Here is a 20330-nt window from a genome sequence, read left to right as displayed (position 1 = left end):
GCTGGTTTTTAAAAAGGTTTGGGGCATGCTTCAGCTGGTCAGACTGGCCAACCACAGACGAACACCAACTTAGACAAGACTAACCATCAGGCAAGTGCAGTCTATAAAAAGAAGATAAGGAGGGGAACACCGACCATACAAATATTGTACACCACCAGACCCGCTGCTAAAAATACACGCTGTTATTTGAGAAGAGTGTGTCGCGCGCGACGTCCGGCTGCACTGTTTTTGCGCGTTCATGACTGAAGAGAAGTTCTTTAGAAACAGAGAAAAAGACTTGGTGAATCGAAAGTCAGGTATAATTGATCTAAACAATAATTGTTCCACTTTAAATCTTTATTGTGTATTTTAAAATCCAGAGACTTTCTCTTTAGTAGCCTAGGTAAAAAATCCAGAATGACCCTGCGCTGGTCAACCATTTGTGATTCTCATAGAAAGCAGTTGTTAGTTGTGCGAAGACGTTCTCTTAATATTCATGAGCCAACGCATCACCACTGAAGGATTGTCACGGCACCTCATATATTTTAATGAGCAAGCTTTTCCCATATAACGTTTATCTGGAATACACTATGCAATATATTCACGAAGCACGTCTTCGCCATAATAGAATTTGTAATTATCCGTCAAACGGCGCAGAGAGAGAGAGAGAGAGAGAGCGTCCTGAACCCGAAAAGCGCAAACTGGGAAAACTGGTTTTACGGACATCCCAACCATCACTCATCTCGAGTCTCATGTCGCATGTTTGTGAGTATTTCAAATACGAATTCCATGCTGAACTTGTCTAAACTTTTGCGTTCTGCTTATTGATTTCGTTTTAACTAATCAAAATAACGTTAGAAATATAGCCTATTGCTAAATATAATTTTCCTGTTAGCAATTTTTACGAATCTAAACAAATATCGTAATTAAAAACATATATTACTCTTTATTTTAAGGTGACGTAGTTACAATGTACTTACTTAAATAAGTAGGCTACCGAGTAGGCCTAATATTAACTAGGCTACATTAACTACATGTACTTACTATATACTTACGATTAGGATTTGGGGTAACACTTTATTTTACGGAGTCCTTGTTACATTATGTTACATGTACTTACCATAGTAATAATAGTAAATTATGCATAATTAGCCTACATGCAACTAACCCTCAACCAAATCCTAATCCTAACCTAACCCTATAGCCTAGTAAGTAGGCTACATGTAGTTGCTTAATATTACTCAGTACTTAAATATATAATTATACTGTAACAATGACACCTTAAAATAAAGTGTAACCGGATTTGGTTTAGGTTTTACTTGTAATTATGCATAATTTAGGGTTGACTGGGTAGCCTACAGTTGGTACACTTTTTGCTTTTTCAGTTACCACACCAAAACTATAGGGACTGAAAAGAAGTGACATTTCCTTTACTTGTCTACTTAAATATTAATTATTATTAACATCCATAAGTAGGTAATATTTGCCACAATTAGCTCATAAACACAAGAAGCGTTTTTGTTCCAACTGTACCGGGTAGCATACCCGAGTATAGTTGAGACACCCATCCGTAATGCTGTAAAGCTGCCTAACCAATTCATTGCAAATGTAAAATACCTTTAAAAATGAGAATTCAACCGTTTTTATTTCCATTCAGTATTTTATTTGATTATTTGTTTAGTTAAAAGTAGTTCATTTGTAAAAAAAAAAAAAAAAAAAAAAAAGGACAGTAATAGCAAACAGCAATACAATATTTAATTTCATTCATCATTTTAATAGTAACAGTTGAAAAGTTGAGTAACAGTAAAAAACTTTCAACAATTGCAAATAGCAATAATAAAACACATCAAATGCAAACAATAACCTAATAAATAATGAATGTGACTATAAACTTGTGATCTTACATCGTGCAACTAAACTGCATGTGCCGCAACAGGAATAGTTGCGGGTACTTTTGATACATTGTGTCTCAGCTGTTACCCTGCAGACCACCTCGAACATTTCTCTAGATTTTAAAGGCACACTATGCAGTTTCCGTTTTTCTCAAACAGCGACCCCTAGAGTTGTTGTGGAGTACTTGTATTTAACGTTTCTGTCGTAAATACCACTCACGCAGAGCCTTCTCTGCACTCTTCCGACCGTATTTTCTTCGTTTTCTTCTTCGACTCTGCCATGATTCACGTCTGAAATGCGTGCTAGTGTCTTCCATAGAAGCTGCTTCATATGTTGTTGATCTATGTGACGTCGTGCCGTAAACCAAGTCGTGATTCTCGCGAGATTTGTCGGGGCGCCACCTCTCAAACCTGCATTGCTGGTTGTACTCACGCTCCAAAAAAGTAATATGTAGAAACTTTGGGTAAAATACCAGTCAAGCACCATTATAAATTGAATTTTATAATTGTTATATTTATATTTGACAAATTCTAATAAATAAACTGAATTAATGAAGATAAATAACTCAGTCCGAAAATAAACAATAAGAATGTACAATGCACAATAACAGAAATGTGAAATGAGAAAATTTTCCGTCATTTAATTCATTTTTAATAAATGCAATCCTTTAATTATTTAAAGACATTTTTTTAAATAATTATCACAACTGAAATAACAGTTAAGTTAAGGTCTAAAATCATAATTGATAAAAGCAGTGGCCTGATTTATTTAACATAGAGTTCTTACACCTCAAACACTTTAAATAATAAAATGAAGCTGCTTTGGATAAAAGATCCCACCTTAAAATTGTCAAAAGTTTTTGTACATGAAATTCACTTTTTTGTCCTCAAACAAATCCCTGTTTTTAAAATCATCAGACGTAACAAGGAGATTTAATTTCAGCGTCTCCGTATCAGCTTATACTTTGAGGAAAGTGGGAGTTTGAAGGGTTGCACTGATGCGTGGAGAGTGATGTCCCCCTCACGGATGTTCTTCCTGTCTACTGGGCTCGTCGTGGCCCTTTTTCATCTCGTTTCGGGTCAGAACTGCTCAGAGCACTGCAAAGCATGTGGAGGGCCAGAGAAAGACCAATGTCTTCAGTGCCACACCGGATTCATCCTGCATGACAACCTGTGCGTGGGTAAGATGATCAACAGAGTGTACGCTTGATTCACCTCACGCTCCATTTCATTCAGAGGTTCACTTCTTTAACGTCGACAGATATTGATGAATGTGGTACTGATCTGGATCGGTGTCCCGACAACACGTACTGCTTGAACACCCATGGCTCTTATGAATGCAAAGGTCAGTGGGATTTACTTTTATCATTAACACACATGGATTAACACTCTTGATAACACTGTTATCCTTTTATTTTGTTATTTTATTATTTCTCCAGAATGTGATAAGGCCTGTGTTGGCTGTATGGGTGGAGGAGCTGCCCGCTGTAAGAAATGTGCTCCTGGTTTCAGGTCATCAGGCATGAGATGCATAGGTGAGTTGTAGTCCATATAACTAGTGTCGTTGTTCAGTCTTTGAAGTATAAAATATAACTAGGAGTATAAAATGAATCCACTATTTCACCTGCCCATTCAGTCTTAAAGGTTAATAGTAAACTAACTTGGCTTGCTGTATTATTTTGATTACACGTGAATTAAAAAAAAAAGATGTATAAACCATTTATAATAAATGCTGCAATATTCAATAAACAAATGGAACCGGAATTGTCCATTTTGATATCATGGTGAATTTAAAGTTGAGAAACTTTTGTGGACTCGGTTCTTTCTCAGATTTGTTCTCAAATTACCTAAGAAATACAAACTGAAATTTCTTTTCTCTAAAGCCTGCAGCGTTTTAGACTTTTCCCAGAAGTGAATATCATGCATTCTCTGACTGTACCACAAAACTTCCGTTCACAGAAGCTTTGAACAGAAGAACAGAACTTCTGTGGTACAGCCAGAGAATGCATGATATTCACTTGAGGAATGAGTCTAAAACGCTGAAGGCTAAATGTAGAGAAAAGTTCAAGTTGTATTTGAGAACAAACCGAATCAGGTGCACAAAAGTTTCACATTTGAGATTCTTGTCGGCTGAATTCTGCCAACATTTTGGACAAACATCAGTGTTGTAAATGTAAGAATAAAAATAACAGAATTATGAATATTGACTTTCTGTGTCTTTTTTCTTTTATGAATCCCATGTTCTGCTTTGTTTGGCTGAATAATGTAAAGATGTTCCTTTATCTTGATTGACATACAGTAATATTAAAAGCATGAGTAAATCATTTAAAATATGAGAATGAGATCCAGACAAGCAATGATTATGTCAAAGATCAAAATTGAATAAGGAATAACAAATGTATTAAGTAAAAATGAAAATTGTACTAGCAAATAGGTTTAAACAGAAATAAGATCTATCTTATTCAATTATTTAAAATAAAATCCAGAGGACTGAATCTAACAGATGAGTATAGAGGAAGAAGGACCCAAAAGTAGTAAGATATTTGCAGAAGTGAAGAGCAAAATAAGAGCAACGAATATAAATGCAGGAAACTTGCATCCTCCTTAACTTATGATTTGGTCTATAAGAAAAGGTCAAACATTTATCCATTATGTCAAAGTTGGTGTAACGGCTAGGTCAAATGTCAAATATAGATGAAAATGGAAAAACGAGGTGTTAAGAGAATTATGCAGATCTTGCATTATCTCGTGTCTGCAGAGATGGAAACAGTCATATTTCGATACAAATGTACATTGCATATTAAATTCTGATGGAAAATACACCCACTCGATCTTACAGCACAGAAGAGACACCAAAGATCTTACATTTGACATATTAGAGCATATAGTAGATGTATAAATGAATGAATAACATTTAAAATAACAAAAATGCAACATACTGTACGGAATATAATAATTAATGATGATTAAATGAATACATAGTTATCAATGACTAAAATTTACACAAAAAAAGAGATTGATAAGATTCATAAAAAGGAATACTTAGTCAAATAAATAAATAAAATGCATTAATCAAATAAATACATGTGAATGCATTTGCTACTGTTCAAGCTTGAAAAATCTATGAACAGAGAATTAATCTCTTAGTTGATAGTTCTTCTGCATGAAATGCTACCATCTTGTGGCTATAAGACGCATTTCCAGCAAGAAAGTTAACAATTTAAAAAACTGCAATACTTTAAAAAAAATCATTTTTATCATTAGTATATTGCAATAATAAATTTAAACAAGGACAAGGACAAGCAATAAACTGTCTAAAGCACTTTTTTGTCCTCAAACAAATCCCTGTTTTTAAAATCATCAGACGTCACAAGGAGATTTAATTTCAACGTCTCCGTATCAGCTTATACTTTGAGGAAAGTGGGAGTTTGAAGGGTTGCACTGATGCGTGGAGAGTGATGTCCCCCTCACGGATGTTCTTCCTGTCTACTGGGCTCGTCGTGGCCCTTTTTCATCTCGTTTCGGGTCAGAACTGCTCAGAGCATTAAATTTTTAATAAATTTAAACAAGGACAAGAATTAAGCTGGTTTAGATCATACTTATCTGACCGCTACCATTTTGTCTATTTGAATGGAGAAAAATCGATCATAACTTCAGTAAACTATGGAGTGCCGCAGGGATCTGTGTTGGGCCCTCTATTATTCTCAATATATATGATGCCACTTGGAAATATTATAAGGAAACATGGAATTAGTTTCCATTGTTATGCTGATGACACTCAAATATATATTTCATCACGGCCGGATGAAAATGCTAAATTATCCAAATTGACAGAGTGTGTTAAAGATATAAAAGATTGGATGACGCGTAATTTTCTTTTATTAAATCCAGACAAGACAGAGGTAATACTTATCGGTTCAAAAAACCGCCCACAGAACCTCTCACAATACAACTTTGACATCGTAGGATGTCCTGTTACTTTATCCTCTACAGTAAAAGACCTGGGTGTTATACTCGATTGTAACCTGTCTTTTGAAAATCATATTTCTTATGTTACAAAAACAGCCTTTTTCCACCTTAGAAACATTGCTAAGCTACGTAACATGCTATCAGTTTCTCATGCAGAAAAGTTAGTTCATGCATTCATGACCTCGAGACTAGATTACTGTAATGCTTTATTAGCTGGTTGTCCTGCGTCCTCAATAAACAAGCAACAGTTAGTCCAAAATGCCGCTGCTAGAGTTCTTACTAGATCAAGAAAATATGATCATATAACGCCGATTTTATCATCACTGCATTGGTTACCTATAAAGTTCCGTATTAATTACACAAGGTATTGCTACTGACTTATAAAGCCCTAAACGGCTTAGCTCCAGTCTATTTAACGGATCTTCTATCGCCCTATAATCCATCGCGCTCTTTAAGATCAATAAATTTGAGGCTTTTGGTCATACCTAGGATATCCAGATCAACCAAAGGAGGGAGAGCATTTTCACATTTGGCTCCGAAACTCTGGAATAGTCTTCCTGATACTGTTCGTTGCTCGGACTCGCTCTCCCAGTTTAAAACTAGATTAAAGACGCATCTTTTCGGCCAGGCATTCATATAATATTTTTAATCTTACAGTTCAAACTACAATCCGGCCTCTAGTTCATAAATGCCAGAGGAGAACTGGCCCCCGACTGAGCCTGGGTTCTCCCAAGGTTTTTTTTTTTCTCCATTAGGTCACCTGATGGAGTTTTAGGACACCATTAGGTCACTTGATGGAGTTTTTTCGGTTCCTTACCACTGTTGCCTTTGCTTGCTCAGTTGGGGATATTTTGGGGATATTTCATTTTATTTTATCAATCAATAAATTCCACTATAAACAAACCTTGTTGTATTATTTTATTTTAATTTAATACTGTGAAGCTGCTTTGATACAATCTGTATTGTGAAAAGCGCTATACAAATATATACTTGAATAATGTAATTTCTTAATTGTCTATTTGTTCTATAATTGTCAAGCTGTTTCTCTTTTCTCCTCCTCATTTTTCAGTTATAATTATACTGGTTGGGTGTGTGTTTGAGAAATGACAGCTGTATTCTGTCTCTCCTGCAGATATAGACGAGTGTGGTGAGGAGGTATTGGCCTGTCCTGGTGTCAGTGTCTTCTGTGTGAATACAGAGGGGTCTTTTCACTGTCAGTGTGCAGCCGGATACACACGCACGGGCAACACCTGTGAGAGGAGCCAGACCACAGGTATGTGACAAAAGAAGTATGTACGAATTCACAGTACTCATAAAACAGTAGGAAAAAAGTACCTGGATGACCTACCTCTTCTTCTAAGTGTGCATATGATGGACACTTTACTGTCCCATGAGGCCACGGGAGAGGATTAATCAATGGCAGTGAAGTGTCGTAACTGACGCTGGTAGATCACATGATAATGACAACATGGCGAGTGTAGTACGTCTACTCTAGATTAACCGTAACTCTATTGTAAGTACATGTAGTTAATTACTGAGTGCGGTAACACTTTATTTTACAGTGTCCTTGTTACATATGTTACATGTACCATAATAATAACAGTAAATGATGCATAATTACATGCAATTAACCCTCAACCAAATCCTAATCCTACCCTAACCCTATAGTAAGTACATGTAGTTGCTTAATATTACTCAGTACTTATATATATAATATACACAGTTAATATATAATTACACTGTAACAATGACACCTTAAAATAAAGTGTGTAACACTGAGTGCTTATTTGAGTAAGTACAATGTAACTATGCAACTTAAAATAAAGTGTAACCAAAATATTTCTTGTGGTTTTAGTTTTAGTAAACTATAAAAGCCTGCTGTGAACTTAAAATGCTGAATTAGATCTGTCCCAAAAGCCCTTTGCAGTTTCATGTAACTCAATGTATTGTGCTTGTTACAATATGAGATAAAGTATTCATGTTTGTGTTCATGAGTTGCTAAACCTGTTCTACATGCACCTTTATTGTCTTGGGAGCGAACATGCTGTTAAACGAAAGTGAAAGTTTCATTCATTAACATTAGTTAATGCATTAGTTAACATGAACTAACTTTGAGCAATATTGTTTTTTACAGCATTTACTAACTGATACGACTTGATGTATAATGTAGTAAATGTTGAAATTAACATAAATGCTGGATTAATAATGGCTGTACAAATATTGTTCATTGTTAGTTCATATACACTCACCTAAAGGATTATTAGGAACACCATACTAATACTGTGTTTGACCCCCTTTCGTCTTCAGAACTGCCTTAATTCTACGTGGCATTGATTCAACAAGGTGCTGAAAGCATTCTTTAGAAATGTTGGCCCATATTGATAGGATAGCATCTTGCAGTTGATGGAGATTTGTGGGATGCACATCCAGGGCACGAAGCTCCCGTTCCACCACATCCCAAAGATGCTCTATTGGGTTGAGATCTGGTGACTGTGGGGGCCATTTTAGTACAGTGAACTCATTGTCATGTTCAAGAAACCAATTTGAAATGATTCAAGCTTTGTGACATGGTGCATTATCCTGCTGGAAGTAGCCATCAGAGGATGGGTACATGGTGGTCATAAAGGGATGGACATGGTCAGAAACAATGCTCAGGTAGGCCATGGCATTTAAACGATGCCCAATTGGCACTAAGGGGCCTAAAGTGTGCCAAGAAAACATCCCCCACACCATTACACCACCACCACCAGCCTGCACAGTGGTAACAAGGCATGATGGATCCATGTTCTCATTCTGTTTACGCTAAATTCTGACTCTACCATCTGAATGTCTCAACAGAAATCGAGACTCATCAGACCAGGCAACATTTTTCCAGTCTTCAACTGTCCAATTTTGGTGAGCTCGTGCAAATTGTAGCCTCTTTTTCCTATTTGTAGTGTAGATGAGTGGTACCCGGTGGGGTCTTCTGCTGTTGTAGCCCATCCGCCTCAAGGTTGTGCGTGTTGTGGCTTCACAAATGCTTTGCTGCATACCTCGGTTGTAACGAGTGGTTATTTCAGTCAAAGTTGTTCTTCTATCAGCTTGAATCAGTCGGCCCATTCTCCTCTGACCTCTAGCATCATCAAGGCATTTTCGCCCACAGGACTGCCGCATACTGGATGTTTTTCCCTTTTCACACCATTCTGTGTAAACCCTAGAAATGGTTGTGCGTGAAAATCCCAGTAACTGAGCAGATTGTGAAATACTCAGACCGGCCCGTCTGGCACCAACAACCATGCCACACTCAAAATTGCTTAAATCACTTTTCTTTCCCATTCTGACATTCAGTTTGGAGTTCAGGAGATTGTCTTGACCAGGACCACACCCCTAAATGCATTGAAGCAACTGCCATGTGATTGGTTGATTAGATAATTGCATTAATGAGAAATTGAACAGGTGTTCCTGATAATCCTTTAGGTGCGTGTATAACCGATGTCAAAAATTGAAACTAACTAATGTTAAAGTGTTACCGAAAATATATTTATAAAATATATATTTATATTTAAAGAAAACTTGAAACTGAACTTTAGTTACTTTAATAATAAATGTTCCTGTGTACTTTCCACTTACAGTGCATAATTCATCAATGCACATTATTCTTTAAAAAAAAAGTGGTTCATTGATATCTATATTCTCTTTTTTCACCAACTGTTTTTATGTCATTTTAACGACACTGCATTTAAACTGAATAATTGAAATGCATGTTTTTTTCTTGTATGTTTCTATATTTTCTGTATCTTTTCTCAGATTCTGCAGAGAAGGGTTTTTTTGATGACATTCAGGAGGATGAAATCGAGGTTCTGCAGCAGATGTTCTTCGGGGTGGTGTTGTGCGCACTGGCCACGTTGGCGGCTAAAGGGGACTTGGTGTTCACCTCCATCTTTATGGGGGCCGTGGCGGCCATGGCTGGATACTGGCTCTCTGATAAGACCGACCGACTGATAGATTCCATCTTGAAGGGGAGATAAATACAAAAGGGGCCTGCAAAGTTATTTGCAGTTATGTTTTCTGCAAAGTCTGCTACTTTTTTGAGTTGGGCCATTTCTTACACAATGAGATGAATGTATGATGAATGTATGTTGACATCAAATGGCCCAAGCAACAAGAAAAAAAAAAAAAATCTCATTCCACTCACTAGTTGCCTGTATCGAGAATAACTTTTTGGATGTATATGAATTGGGGCACTATTTTTATTGTGTTGTTTGTGTTTTTAGGTTGCAAACTAACAGCCTAACAGCATTGCACTAACTGGTTAAGAAAAGTTCTTTTGATTAGGTGGAACATGATTTCATAACTGTTTTTGATCAGACTTTATATAGTGAGCGTCTGGTGGTAATTGCTTTTTATGGTGCATTCTGAGAATTTTTAGGTGAATTGCTTTTAGCAGCTTTAAATAAAATGTCACATATGCTATAAAAGCTTATTTTCTAAGCGTAATAATTGTGCACTATCTTTCAAAAGTTTGGGGTTGGTAAGATTATGTTTTTGAAAGAATCTGCTCACCAAGGCTGCTTTTATTTGATCATAAATACAGTAAAAAACGCAATACTGTAAAATACTATTACAATTTAAAATTAAAAAATTTTTTTATTTGGATATATATTAAAATTTAATTCTTGTGATGCAAAGCTGAATTTTCAGCATTGTCTTCTTCAGTCACATGGTCCTTCAGAAATCATTCAGATATGCTGATTTGCTGCTGAAGGAACATTGGTAAATATTGCTTAATATTTATGTGGAAACTGTGATGTTTGTAAAAATAGAACATTCAAAATGACTTTTTGTCAATTTTTCTTTTTAATTTGCAATTGAATGTCCTTCCCAAATAAAATAAAAACAAAAAACTCACTGTCAACAAACTTTTGAATGGTAGCCTAGTGTATTTGATATAAAATGTACTTTTATGAGGACACTGTAAAACACTCTTTGGACTTCAACTAATAAACTTTTATTTGTGGTTTTAAATGAAACAGCATATCAGAAAGAAAGTCACTTTTATTTAATGGATATAAACAAGCCGACTGACACTCAAGAATAGTTGGGGGCTACAACACATACAATAGCAAATATCAGGGAGGTTAAGGACTCTGAGTAAAGCCCAACAGGGTTTAAAAACATCGAACATGACACAGATTTCACACCGAACGCCTCCGAGGCTCTTGCACCGCTAACTTTCTGCAACACGCACTCAGCCACTCACACCCTGTAACAATCTTATTTGCATACACGGACACAATCATGCAAGCATATCCCACACTCTTTTAGCGTCTCAGATCTGCACCCCGAAAACATGCGAACGCTTTTATTTTGTTGCACGGGCAATCCACTGGCAGTGGGCGGGAAGATGTGGGTGAGGACACACCATTCTCAAACACATTACACCATCATGATGCCAATGCATCTCATCCGTGACGACTGATGCACCATGGGAAAATGAACCCCACGTTCACACGGTATCATTCAGCATGCTGACACTCACATTGGACTTGTTTGCACTGCTGTACAGAAAAAGAAAAGTAAACTAATTTCATGTACAAATCTTACAGTTCCAAACTGACATATTCAAAAAAAAAAAAAAAAAAAGCATGAACCATAAAAAAACATAACATAAATAAATATCTTAAAAAAAGTAAAAACAATGTTTCTTAGATTTACTATTTCTTTTCTGGCATTTGTCACAGTGGTTTGTATTATCCAGAGGTTTGCATTTTTTGACATCATGAAATAAAAGAAACAATGCAACTGGCACACAACAAATATAAATATAGAGAGAAATCTTCATTTTTGTTCTCTTTATTTTGGACCTTTTCTCTAACCAGAGGCCCTTTGATATACGTCTTGAGCCTACAGGGCTAAAACTTCTTTCTTTTGATATTTATTTCTGCGTATAGAGATCTATTAGACCTGTCTTCACCACAGCCCAGAGTTGGCACATAATGTACATAATCATGCATCATCACCACATGAGTCAACATTTCTCTTTTTTTCTTTGTTCTGTATAATATATCTCTTCCCAAGGCAGGAGATCACCCCCCTACTTCAAGTATTCAGTAGTAAAAGGTCCTGAAGGTGGAGGACTGCAATATGTCTCCAAGAAGGTAAAGTCTGATGTCTTTTAATTTTTTGTCCTCTTGCTTTGCCTAATAGTACAATTCTAGACTTGCACAACAGACAGACAGTTAGACGCACATGAATATTACAATATCAGATCAAACACTTTTCTGGCGTTTGAAACTGGACTCAGAAACATCCAAGACGGAGCAGTATTCACATGGTGGACATATTATGGATCTGTGTTCTTCAACCACAATAGTTAAATGTTCAAGAGAGCAACGTAGGAATATTCTAGAGCCGAGCGACAATGATGCGTTCACATCATGACAGAATTACCGGGAAGTTTCTGAATAGCTAATTGTGACGTGTTCATCGTGACCAAAATGAGCGACCTCAAAAATTACCTTTAGCTTACCATCAAACTACATATAGTTTTATGTCATTTTAAGTTGCACAATACACTTTCTTTGTTCCTCAAGGTTTGAGCATTGCCATAAAAATGAATTTCTGAGCCTAAATAATCTCTGAATATTTTAACTGCGGTAATTCCGTCAGAATGTGATCGCAGATTAAGGATGTTGTTACGGAACGTTCCAGAACAGAGACACGTAAGGATCTGGAACTAACGTGAAGGCGTATGAAAATTGAGTATGTTAAATGCAACATGGAAACACAAACAGGTCATTTTAACAGTCAGATCTTGGCTATATTTTGGGCTTCGCCAAAGTCCTAATGTAAACTCCACAACTACAGACAATAGCAGTGAAATGACACATAAGACAATGCACAACAACTGTTCACATATCTCAGCCATCTTAAAACTTGAAAAATCAAGTCTTCCACTTGAATATGTTAATGTTTCTTAAAGAAAAAATTCACCCCAAAATAAAAATTGTCATCATTTACTCACCCGCATGTCATTCCAAACCTGCATGACTTTCTTTCTTATCTGGAACACAAAAGACATTTTGAACTTGAAGATTGTTGGTAACCAAACATTTTGGTTTCCATTGACTTCCATTATATATTTTGACCATCCTGTACAATGGAAGTCAATGGGAACCGAAACTGTTCAGTTTTGTGTTCCACTGAGGAAATATATAGGTTTGGAACAACATGAGGGTGAGCAAATGATGACAGAATTTTTATTTTTGGGTGAACTATCCCTTTAAGGTGCCTTCACACTGACAGAGATAAAATTCGCCAAATAAAAGACTGCTGTTTGCTTTCAGCATGAATGCAGCTTTACCCTCAAGTGCGCTTGAGCTGAGTTTTTTTCAAGAACTCATTGCCGTTTTAATTTTTTTGTTCTTTTTGTGAGGTGCAACATATTCTATACAACACTTTGTCTAGCTGAAGATCAAGAAACTAGATTCCGCAAACGTTCAGCAAAAGACCTTTTTGTTGCACAGACTCCAGTGCCAAGATCTTGTAACGAGAGCAGTGCGAGGGCCAAACAGACAACGATAACACACACAACTCAAACACACCGGAAAAGAAGTTTCCTTTGATTTCTGACACAATAGTCTGACCACAGTAGACCCACTTTATTTAGCTAGTATATCTCTATCTATATATCTACTATCTATTTATAAATAGGCACTCGCCACCATGTTGAGACGTTACGAAAAATCTGCGGTAGCTCCGCCAGTACCTGGTGGGACGGTTCATTAAAGGAGGAAGGTCATTCCCTTTATGGGACACTCAGGTTGGACTGGCCTTGTCAACGGACATCTTGACAAAATTCATTTTGTGGGACAAACAACTACAACCTGTAGCAGTTTCTTGGGAAACCATCTCAATTATCTTCCGAAGAACTCGTATGATGGCGCCATGGATGTAGCGTTACAGATCAGTTGATGTCCGAAATGTCTGTAGCCATGGATGTCTCCATCTCTTTTGGGCCTGAGCACCAGTTAAAGCACCATAAGAAACGTTCCCTGTTGTAAGGGGTGGAGGTGCATAGGTGCATGAGAGCTAACACGCAAACTTGGGGTTAGTTGGGGCTTGGGGTTTGGAGTGGAGCACAAGCAAAAAGAAAGGGCAAATTCTGGTTAGCATGGTGTATGTTATGTGCGTTCTAATTGGTGAGTGAACGAAATATGAACTCTGCATAGAGTAGACTACCTCTGAGGGTCAACTGAGGTAACTCTAAAGACGTGACAGATACCACCTCTATAAGGTCCAATATTCACTAAAGAACCAACAATGGAGGCTGAACGTGGCATAGAGGAATTACATGCATATTCAAACCTAAGTTCATATATGTATAGCACATATAATAAAACCTAAACAATTGAAGGCAGGCAACAGTTGCCCTTTTAAGATTTCAACTGCAAATGCAGATGTGATAGTAAAAAAAAAAAAAAAAGGTTAAAAATGAAGTTGATAAGATGGTATTATTTTACATTGGATTTTCACATAAAAAGCAGAGAAATGACTGACAAGAGTCAAGGCTTGAATGAGTGCAAGCTGACTTGTTGCCTCATTGAAGAGGTGGAGCTAGATCCGAGTGGGCGGGGCGATGTGGAGAAGGGGAGGGGCCAGCTGGATTCATGCACTGGTCACATGTGGAAACCAGACAACAAGAAGCAGCTGCAGTGTCTCATTTTGATTTGAGCATTGATAGTCTTCAAGGCAAATTTCTTTAGAAAAAGGGCTGCACCAGGAAGTGACTGTGTTTGTTCAGTCCAGACTTCCATTTATACTTTTTTTAATCATCTGAAATAAAAACAACAAAATGGAATAATTATCTTTAAGATAATGTCTCTTATGCTCACCAAGGATGCATTTATTTGATTAAATAATACAGTAAAATCTAACAAAACAGTAATATTGCGAAATATTCATATTTATTAATTCATATATTTTAAAATGTAATGTTTCCTGTGATGGTAAAACTGAATTTTCAGCATCATTACTCCAGTCTTCAGTGTCACATGATCCTTCAGAAATCATTTTCTGCTCAAGAAACATTTATTATTATCAATGTTTAAAACATTCGTGCTGTCTTTTTTAAATCAACTGAATGCGCCCTTGGCTGAATGGAAGTATTAATAATAAAAAAAAATTATATGGTAGTGTATATGAAATTTGTTAATGAAATGATTTTATTTCAGACAGACACAGTTAGAAGTTCTGTTGATAGTATTTACCTGCTCAGGTGGTCTTCTCCAGCGTTGGCCCTCCCACTCACACTAATGCTCCGCCTCTTTCCTTAATGCATGGAAATAAATGGCCCCATCTAAAAGAGTGAATCTATGTGTAGATAAGACTGGCCAAGTGAACAATGTAGAATTTCATCTGTATGGCATGGCTGTGCTCCTCCATTAGTGACTGAATTGTCTGAGAACATAAGGAGGAACATAATAAGAAAAACAATCACAAATCACTTTATCCACAAAAACTCACTTTAAACCAGAAAACTGACATCAATCATCAATATCTCACCCCAAAAAAACATCATCATAGCTTTGGTATGGTTATGCCCAAATTCCTTCTTCATCATCCTTTGAGCCCAACATATATCCAGAGGTCAGCATGAAATGAGGAGAATTAGATGAGTTAAAGGTGAAAGAGCAGGTTGTACATTTCTTGAATGTTTTACAGTGAGTGACTTGTACAGTTGATTATATTGTGATCCATCGCCTACTGAAAAGACCAACTTAATCTAGGTCTGTGATGATACTATCATAAATTGTGATTTGATTTTTTAATTTTTTTATTCTCTCATTAGAGTATTAGGCTACTATTAGTCAGTTTTTGGGACTGACAACCTCATTTTACTCACAGGTGTGAGTCTCAATAATGTCCCGTTCAAACAGCAACTTACAGTAGCGTCTCGAATACTGTCTGTACATGTATGAACGTGCAATGGGAGTCAAGCCCATATTCTCTTATTAGTAAACAAAGCGACAATGACAAAAGTAATATCCAAGATGGCGACATCCATAAAACTAAAAAAAGTTGTATCACTTTTGTCACAACAAGAGTCCAATCGAGCCACGAGTTCATCTGTCAAATCTTCACCGTATTCTGCTGCTGTGTGAACGTGGCCTTAGTAGACTGTTAGGTGTTAGGGTTAGTAGAAGAAGTTGACATGTACTTGCAAAGTTACTTACAGTCAGTAGAATGTCAAAATAAAGTGTTAGCAGATATTAAGCAGACAGTCTGCTAATACTCTAATGACTGAGTTGGCATGGTAGTTGTAAAGTTACTTATAGTACAATGTCTAAAGTGAACTATAGAAGACATTACCGCATAACAAAATGACCAAAACATACGACATACACTAGAAATAAAATAATTTAAATACAAAGATAGATGAGTTACCGACCTGGTCTGGGGCGGGTCGGTGTCCGGGATGAGGCGGTCCACGGCCTGGACCCCGATGGTGTGGCGGAGGGTGTCGAGGGTGTGGGCCCTGTTGGCCGGGGTGTGGGGGGTGATGGGGGTGCTGCTGTGGGTGTGGGATGGGTTGAGGGTGGGGGCCCTGCTGAGGCGGTGGTCCGTGAGGGTGCTGGGGGTGTGGATGCTGCTGCTGCGGAGGGACCCCGGGATGAGGGTGTTGAGGGTGGGGCGGTTGAGGTCTGGGCTGGTGCGGGTGTGGGCCAGGTGGTTGTGGGTGCTGGGGGTGTTGCGGGTGAGGGTATTGAGGCTGGGGGGGCTGCTGCGGGTGTTGTTGGTGGTGGGGAGGAGGTTGCGGGTGTTGGGGATGGGGCGCATGTGGGTAAGGAGGCTGGTGCGGGTGCTGGGCCTGTGGGTGCTGGGCCTGTGGGTGCGGGTGCTGGGTCTGTGGGTGTGGGTGCTGGGTCTGTGGGTGCTGGGCCTGTGGGTGCGGGTGCTGGGCCTGTTGGTGCTGGGCCTGTGGGTGTGGGTGCTGGGCCTGTGGGTGCGGGTGCTGGGCCTGTGGGTGCGGGTGCTGGGCCTGTGGGTACGGAGGCTGGGGTTGGGGTTGAGGATGAAGGGGTTGAGGCTGCATGTGTGGAGGTGGAGCGTGAGGGTGGTAATGATCATCCTCGTAGTTGTCGGTAATCAGTTTCATCCTGCTCTGTGTCTAAAATGGATAGAGAAAAGAGAGTAAGACACAAGCAGCATATACCCATTAACTGATCATGGAATGGAAAAAACATCTCTAAACAGCTTGTCCAAATGTAATCGGTTTGCTTTGACACAATTTCCAGGAGTCAATAATGCCTTCTAAGGAAGAACAGTAGATGTTCTAATCATTTCTTTCATCCATTCCCAACCAGCAAAGTTGGTATGGCCACAATTAATGTTGGCAAAACATCCCTCTAAAATTGTACATGTACATAAGTATTCACAACCTTTGCCATGACACTCAAAATTGTGACCCTGGACCACAAAACCAGTCACATGGGTCAATTTGAGATTTATACATCACCTGAAAACTGGATAAATAAGCTTTCCATTGATGCATGGTTTGTTATGATAGGATAGGATATTTGGCCAAGATACAACTATTTGAAAATCTAGAATCTGAGGGTGCAAAAAAATTTAAACATTGAGAAAATCGCCTTTAAAGTTGTCCATTTATGTTCGCCACTGCTGAATTCACTCACAAAAATAAATGTTTTATATATTTACGGTAGGACATTTTTTAAATATCTTCATGGAACATGATCTTTACTTAATATCCTAATGATTTTTGGCATAAAAGAAAAATCTATAATTTTGTCCCATACAATGTATTGTTGGCTATTGCCACAAATATAGCCGTGCTACTTGTGACTGGTTTTATGATCCAGGGTCACAATTGAGCTCAGGTGCATCCTGTTTCCACTGATCATCCTTGAGATGTTTCTACAACTTGATTGGAGTCCACCTGTAGTAAATTCAGTTTACTGGACATGATTTGGAAAGGCACACATCTGTCTATATAAGGTTCTACAGTTAACAATGCATGTCAGAGCACAAACCAAGCCATGAAGTCCAAGGAATTGTCTGTAGACCTTCGAGACAGGATTGTATCGAGGCACAGATCTGGGGAAGGGTACAGAAAAATGTCTGCAGCATTGAAGGTCCCAGTGAGCACAGTGGCCTCCATCATCTGTAAATGGAAGAAGTTTGGAACCACCAGGACTCTTTCCTAGAGCTGGCTGCCCGACCAAACTGAGCGATCGGGGGAGAAAGGCCTTAATCAGGGAGGTGACCAGGGATGGTCACTCTGACAGAGCTCCAGTGTTTCTCTGTGGAGAGAGGAGAACCTTCCAGAAGAACAACCATCTCTGCAGCACTCCACCAATCAGGCCTGTATGGTAGAGTGGCCAGACGGAAGCCACCCCTCAATAAAAGGCACATGACAGCCCGCCTGGAGTTTGCCAAAAGGCACCTGAAGGACTCTCAGACCATGAGAAACCAAATTCTCTGGTCTGATGAAACAAAGATTGAACTTTTTGGCCTGAATGGCAAGCGTCATGTCTGGAGGAAACAAGGCATTGCTCATCACCTGGCTAATACCATCCCTACAGTGAAGCATGGGGGTGGCAGCATCATGCCGTGGGGATGTTTTTCAGCGGCTAGAACTGGGAGACTAGTCAGGATCGAGGGAAAGATGAATCCAGCCATGTACAGAGACATCCTTGATGAAAACTTGATCCAGAGCACTCTGGACCTCAGACTGGGGCGACGGTTCATCTTCCAACAGGACAACGACCCTAAGCACACAGCCAAGATAACAAAGGAGAGGCTACGGGACAACTCTGTGAATGTCCTTGAGTGGCCCTGCCAGAGCCCAGACTTGAACCCGACTGAACATCTCTGGAGAGATCTGAAAATGACTGTGCACAAACACTCCCCATCAAACCTGATGGAGCTTGAGAGGTTCTGCAAAGAAGAATGGGAGAAACTGCCCAGAAATAGATGTGCCAAGCTTGTAGCATCATACTCAAAAAGACTTGAGGCTGTAATTGGTGCCAAAGGTGCTTCAACAAAGTATTGAGCAAAGGCTGTGAATACTTATGTACATGTGATATTTTTTTTTTTTTTTAATTAGCAAAGATTTTGAACAAACTTCATTCACATTGTCATTATGGGGTTTTGTTTGCAGAATTTTGAGGAAAATAATGAATTTAATCCATTTTGGAATAAGGCTGTAACATAACAATGTGGGAAAAGTGAAGCGCTTTGAATACTTTCCGGATGCACTGTATATTATAGGTTAAAGCTGCATAATATTGGGTTACAAAATCTGACATTGTTATATTTTGTTTTTCTGCAATATATATTGCAATATATAAAAAAATTATACAGGAACATCAGGGCATATATTTATTTAATTGGTAACGCTTTACAATAAGGTCTCATTTGTTACATTATTTATTAATCTGTTTATGTTGGTTAATACAAATACAGATGTTCACTGTTTGTTCATGTTAGTTCACAGTGCATTAATCTATGTTGACAAATACAACTTTTGATTTTAATAATGTTTTAGTAAATGTTGAAATTAACATTATTAATAAATAGAGTAAAGTACTGTTCATGTTATGAAACCATATTGTAAAGTGTTACCATTTAATTAAATCACAATCTTTGCAATATGCATTAATCTTGATATCTCAATATATTGTAGAAGATTTCAAAATATATATTTATTCATTTCAATACAATTTAATGGTGTGATGCCTAAATTCACTTGTAACATGCACAATATACATTTTATTGGGTTTTAACTTTTTAAAAAAACAAACAAATACAGTACATTATTGTTCTATAATATCGCCCATTTAACATTTATTGGCCATAAAATGAAAATAATTATCCACTTGTCAGCATCAGACAGGATTTTAATATCCGTGCAGCTCTATGATAAATTGATGATGCCTAAACTGTCTTAATACTATGTGTTATTAAAAGGGCATTTGAGTGCATAAATTCACTGACCTGTTGTTTGAGCTGATGCATCAGTCTGTCCTTCTCTCTTTTCAGGGCCAGCACTTCCTCTTGTGTCTTCTTCTTATTGGAGGAGGACAGCTCCAGCAAAGCAATGTTAGCATCCTTCTCACTGATAGCAGCGAGCAGAGCCTGTTGTCTGAGAGGAACAGACAGTCTGAGATATGTATGCATGTACACTAAAGGACATTTTAGGCATCAAATATTTAAGATCTTGTTGTTAGAAGAAACAGAGTCTGATCAAGGATTCCTACTTCATCTCCAAGATCTCCTCGAGCTGTTTTCTGCGCTCCTGTCGGAGGTTGGTCAGATGGCCGTCTCTCTCAGAAAGAGACTGTTGGGTGGAGGACAGACGCTGCTTGGTGGCATCCAACTCCTGCCTCGTCTTCTCCAAAACATTCATCAACTCCTCCATCTGTGAAATGAAGAAAAACGTGTGCAGGAAATTGATGAGAAAACCTTTTGTTTTTCTGAGGAAAAATA

General features: G+C 38.1%; 2 protein-coding genes across 11 annotated transcripts in view; one reads left to right on the top strand and one right to left on the bottom strand.

The window, feature by feature from the left end:
* Nucleotides 1-113: 113 nt before the first annotated feature.
* Nucleotides 114-14651, top strand: creld1a (cysteine-rich with EGF-like domains 1a). Of its 5 annotated transcripts, none has more exons than XM_084100205.1 (6): nt 114-296; nt 2790-3052; nt 3133-3216; nt 3311-3406; nt 6973-7113; nt 9627-14651. In XM_084100205.1, exons 2-6 carry the CDS (start codon nt 2884-2886, stop codon nt 9845-9847), a joined length of 711 nt encoding a protein of 236 aa, XP_083956331.1. In that variant the 5' UTR covers nt 114-296; nt 2790-2883; the 3' UTR covers nt 9848-14651. The 5 variants fall into 5 exon arrangements, with proteins under 5 accessions (XP_083956331.1, XP_083956333.1, XP_083956330.1 ...); XM_084100207.1 differs by having other exon boundaries at nt 136-296; nt 2815-3052; XM_084100204.1 differs by having other exon boundaries at nt 136-744.
* Nucleotides 14652-15138: 487 nt separating this feature from the next.
* The window catches only part of erc2 (ELKS/RAB6-interacting/CAST family member 2), a 49192-nt gene continuing 44000 nt past the window's right edge, over nt 15139-20330 (bottom strand). For all 6 annotated transcript variants that reach the window (XM_084100198.1, XM_084100201.1, XM_084100199.1 and 3 more), the window contains 5 exons: nt 20102-20262; nt 19839-19986; nt 16270-16989; nt 15384-15442; nt 15139-15278 (listed from right to left, as the gene is read on the bottom strand). In XM_084100198.1, coding sequence (XP_083956324.1) covers nt 15416-15442; nt 16270-16989; nt 19839-19986; nt 20102-20262 — 1056 coding nt within the window. In that variant the 3' untranslated portion in view covers nt 15139-15278; nt 15384-15415. The remainder of the gene's footprint in view (nt 15279-15383; nt 15443-16269; nt 16990-19838; nt 19987-20101; nt 20263-20330) is intronic.

Source organism: Abramis brama (genome assembly GCF_963993115.1).
Source record: "Abramis brama genome assembly, chromosome: 23".
Lineage (NCBI taxonomy): Eukaryota > Metazoa > Chordata > Actinopteri > Cypriniformes > Leuciscidae > Abramis > Abramis brama.
This window is presented reverse-complemented; position numbering and strand designations above follow the sequence as displayed.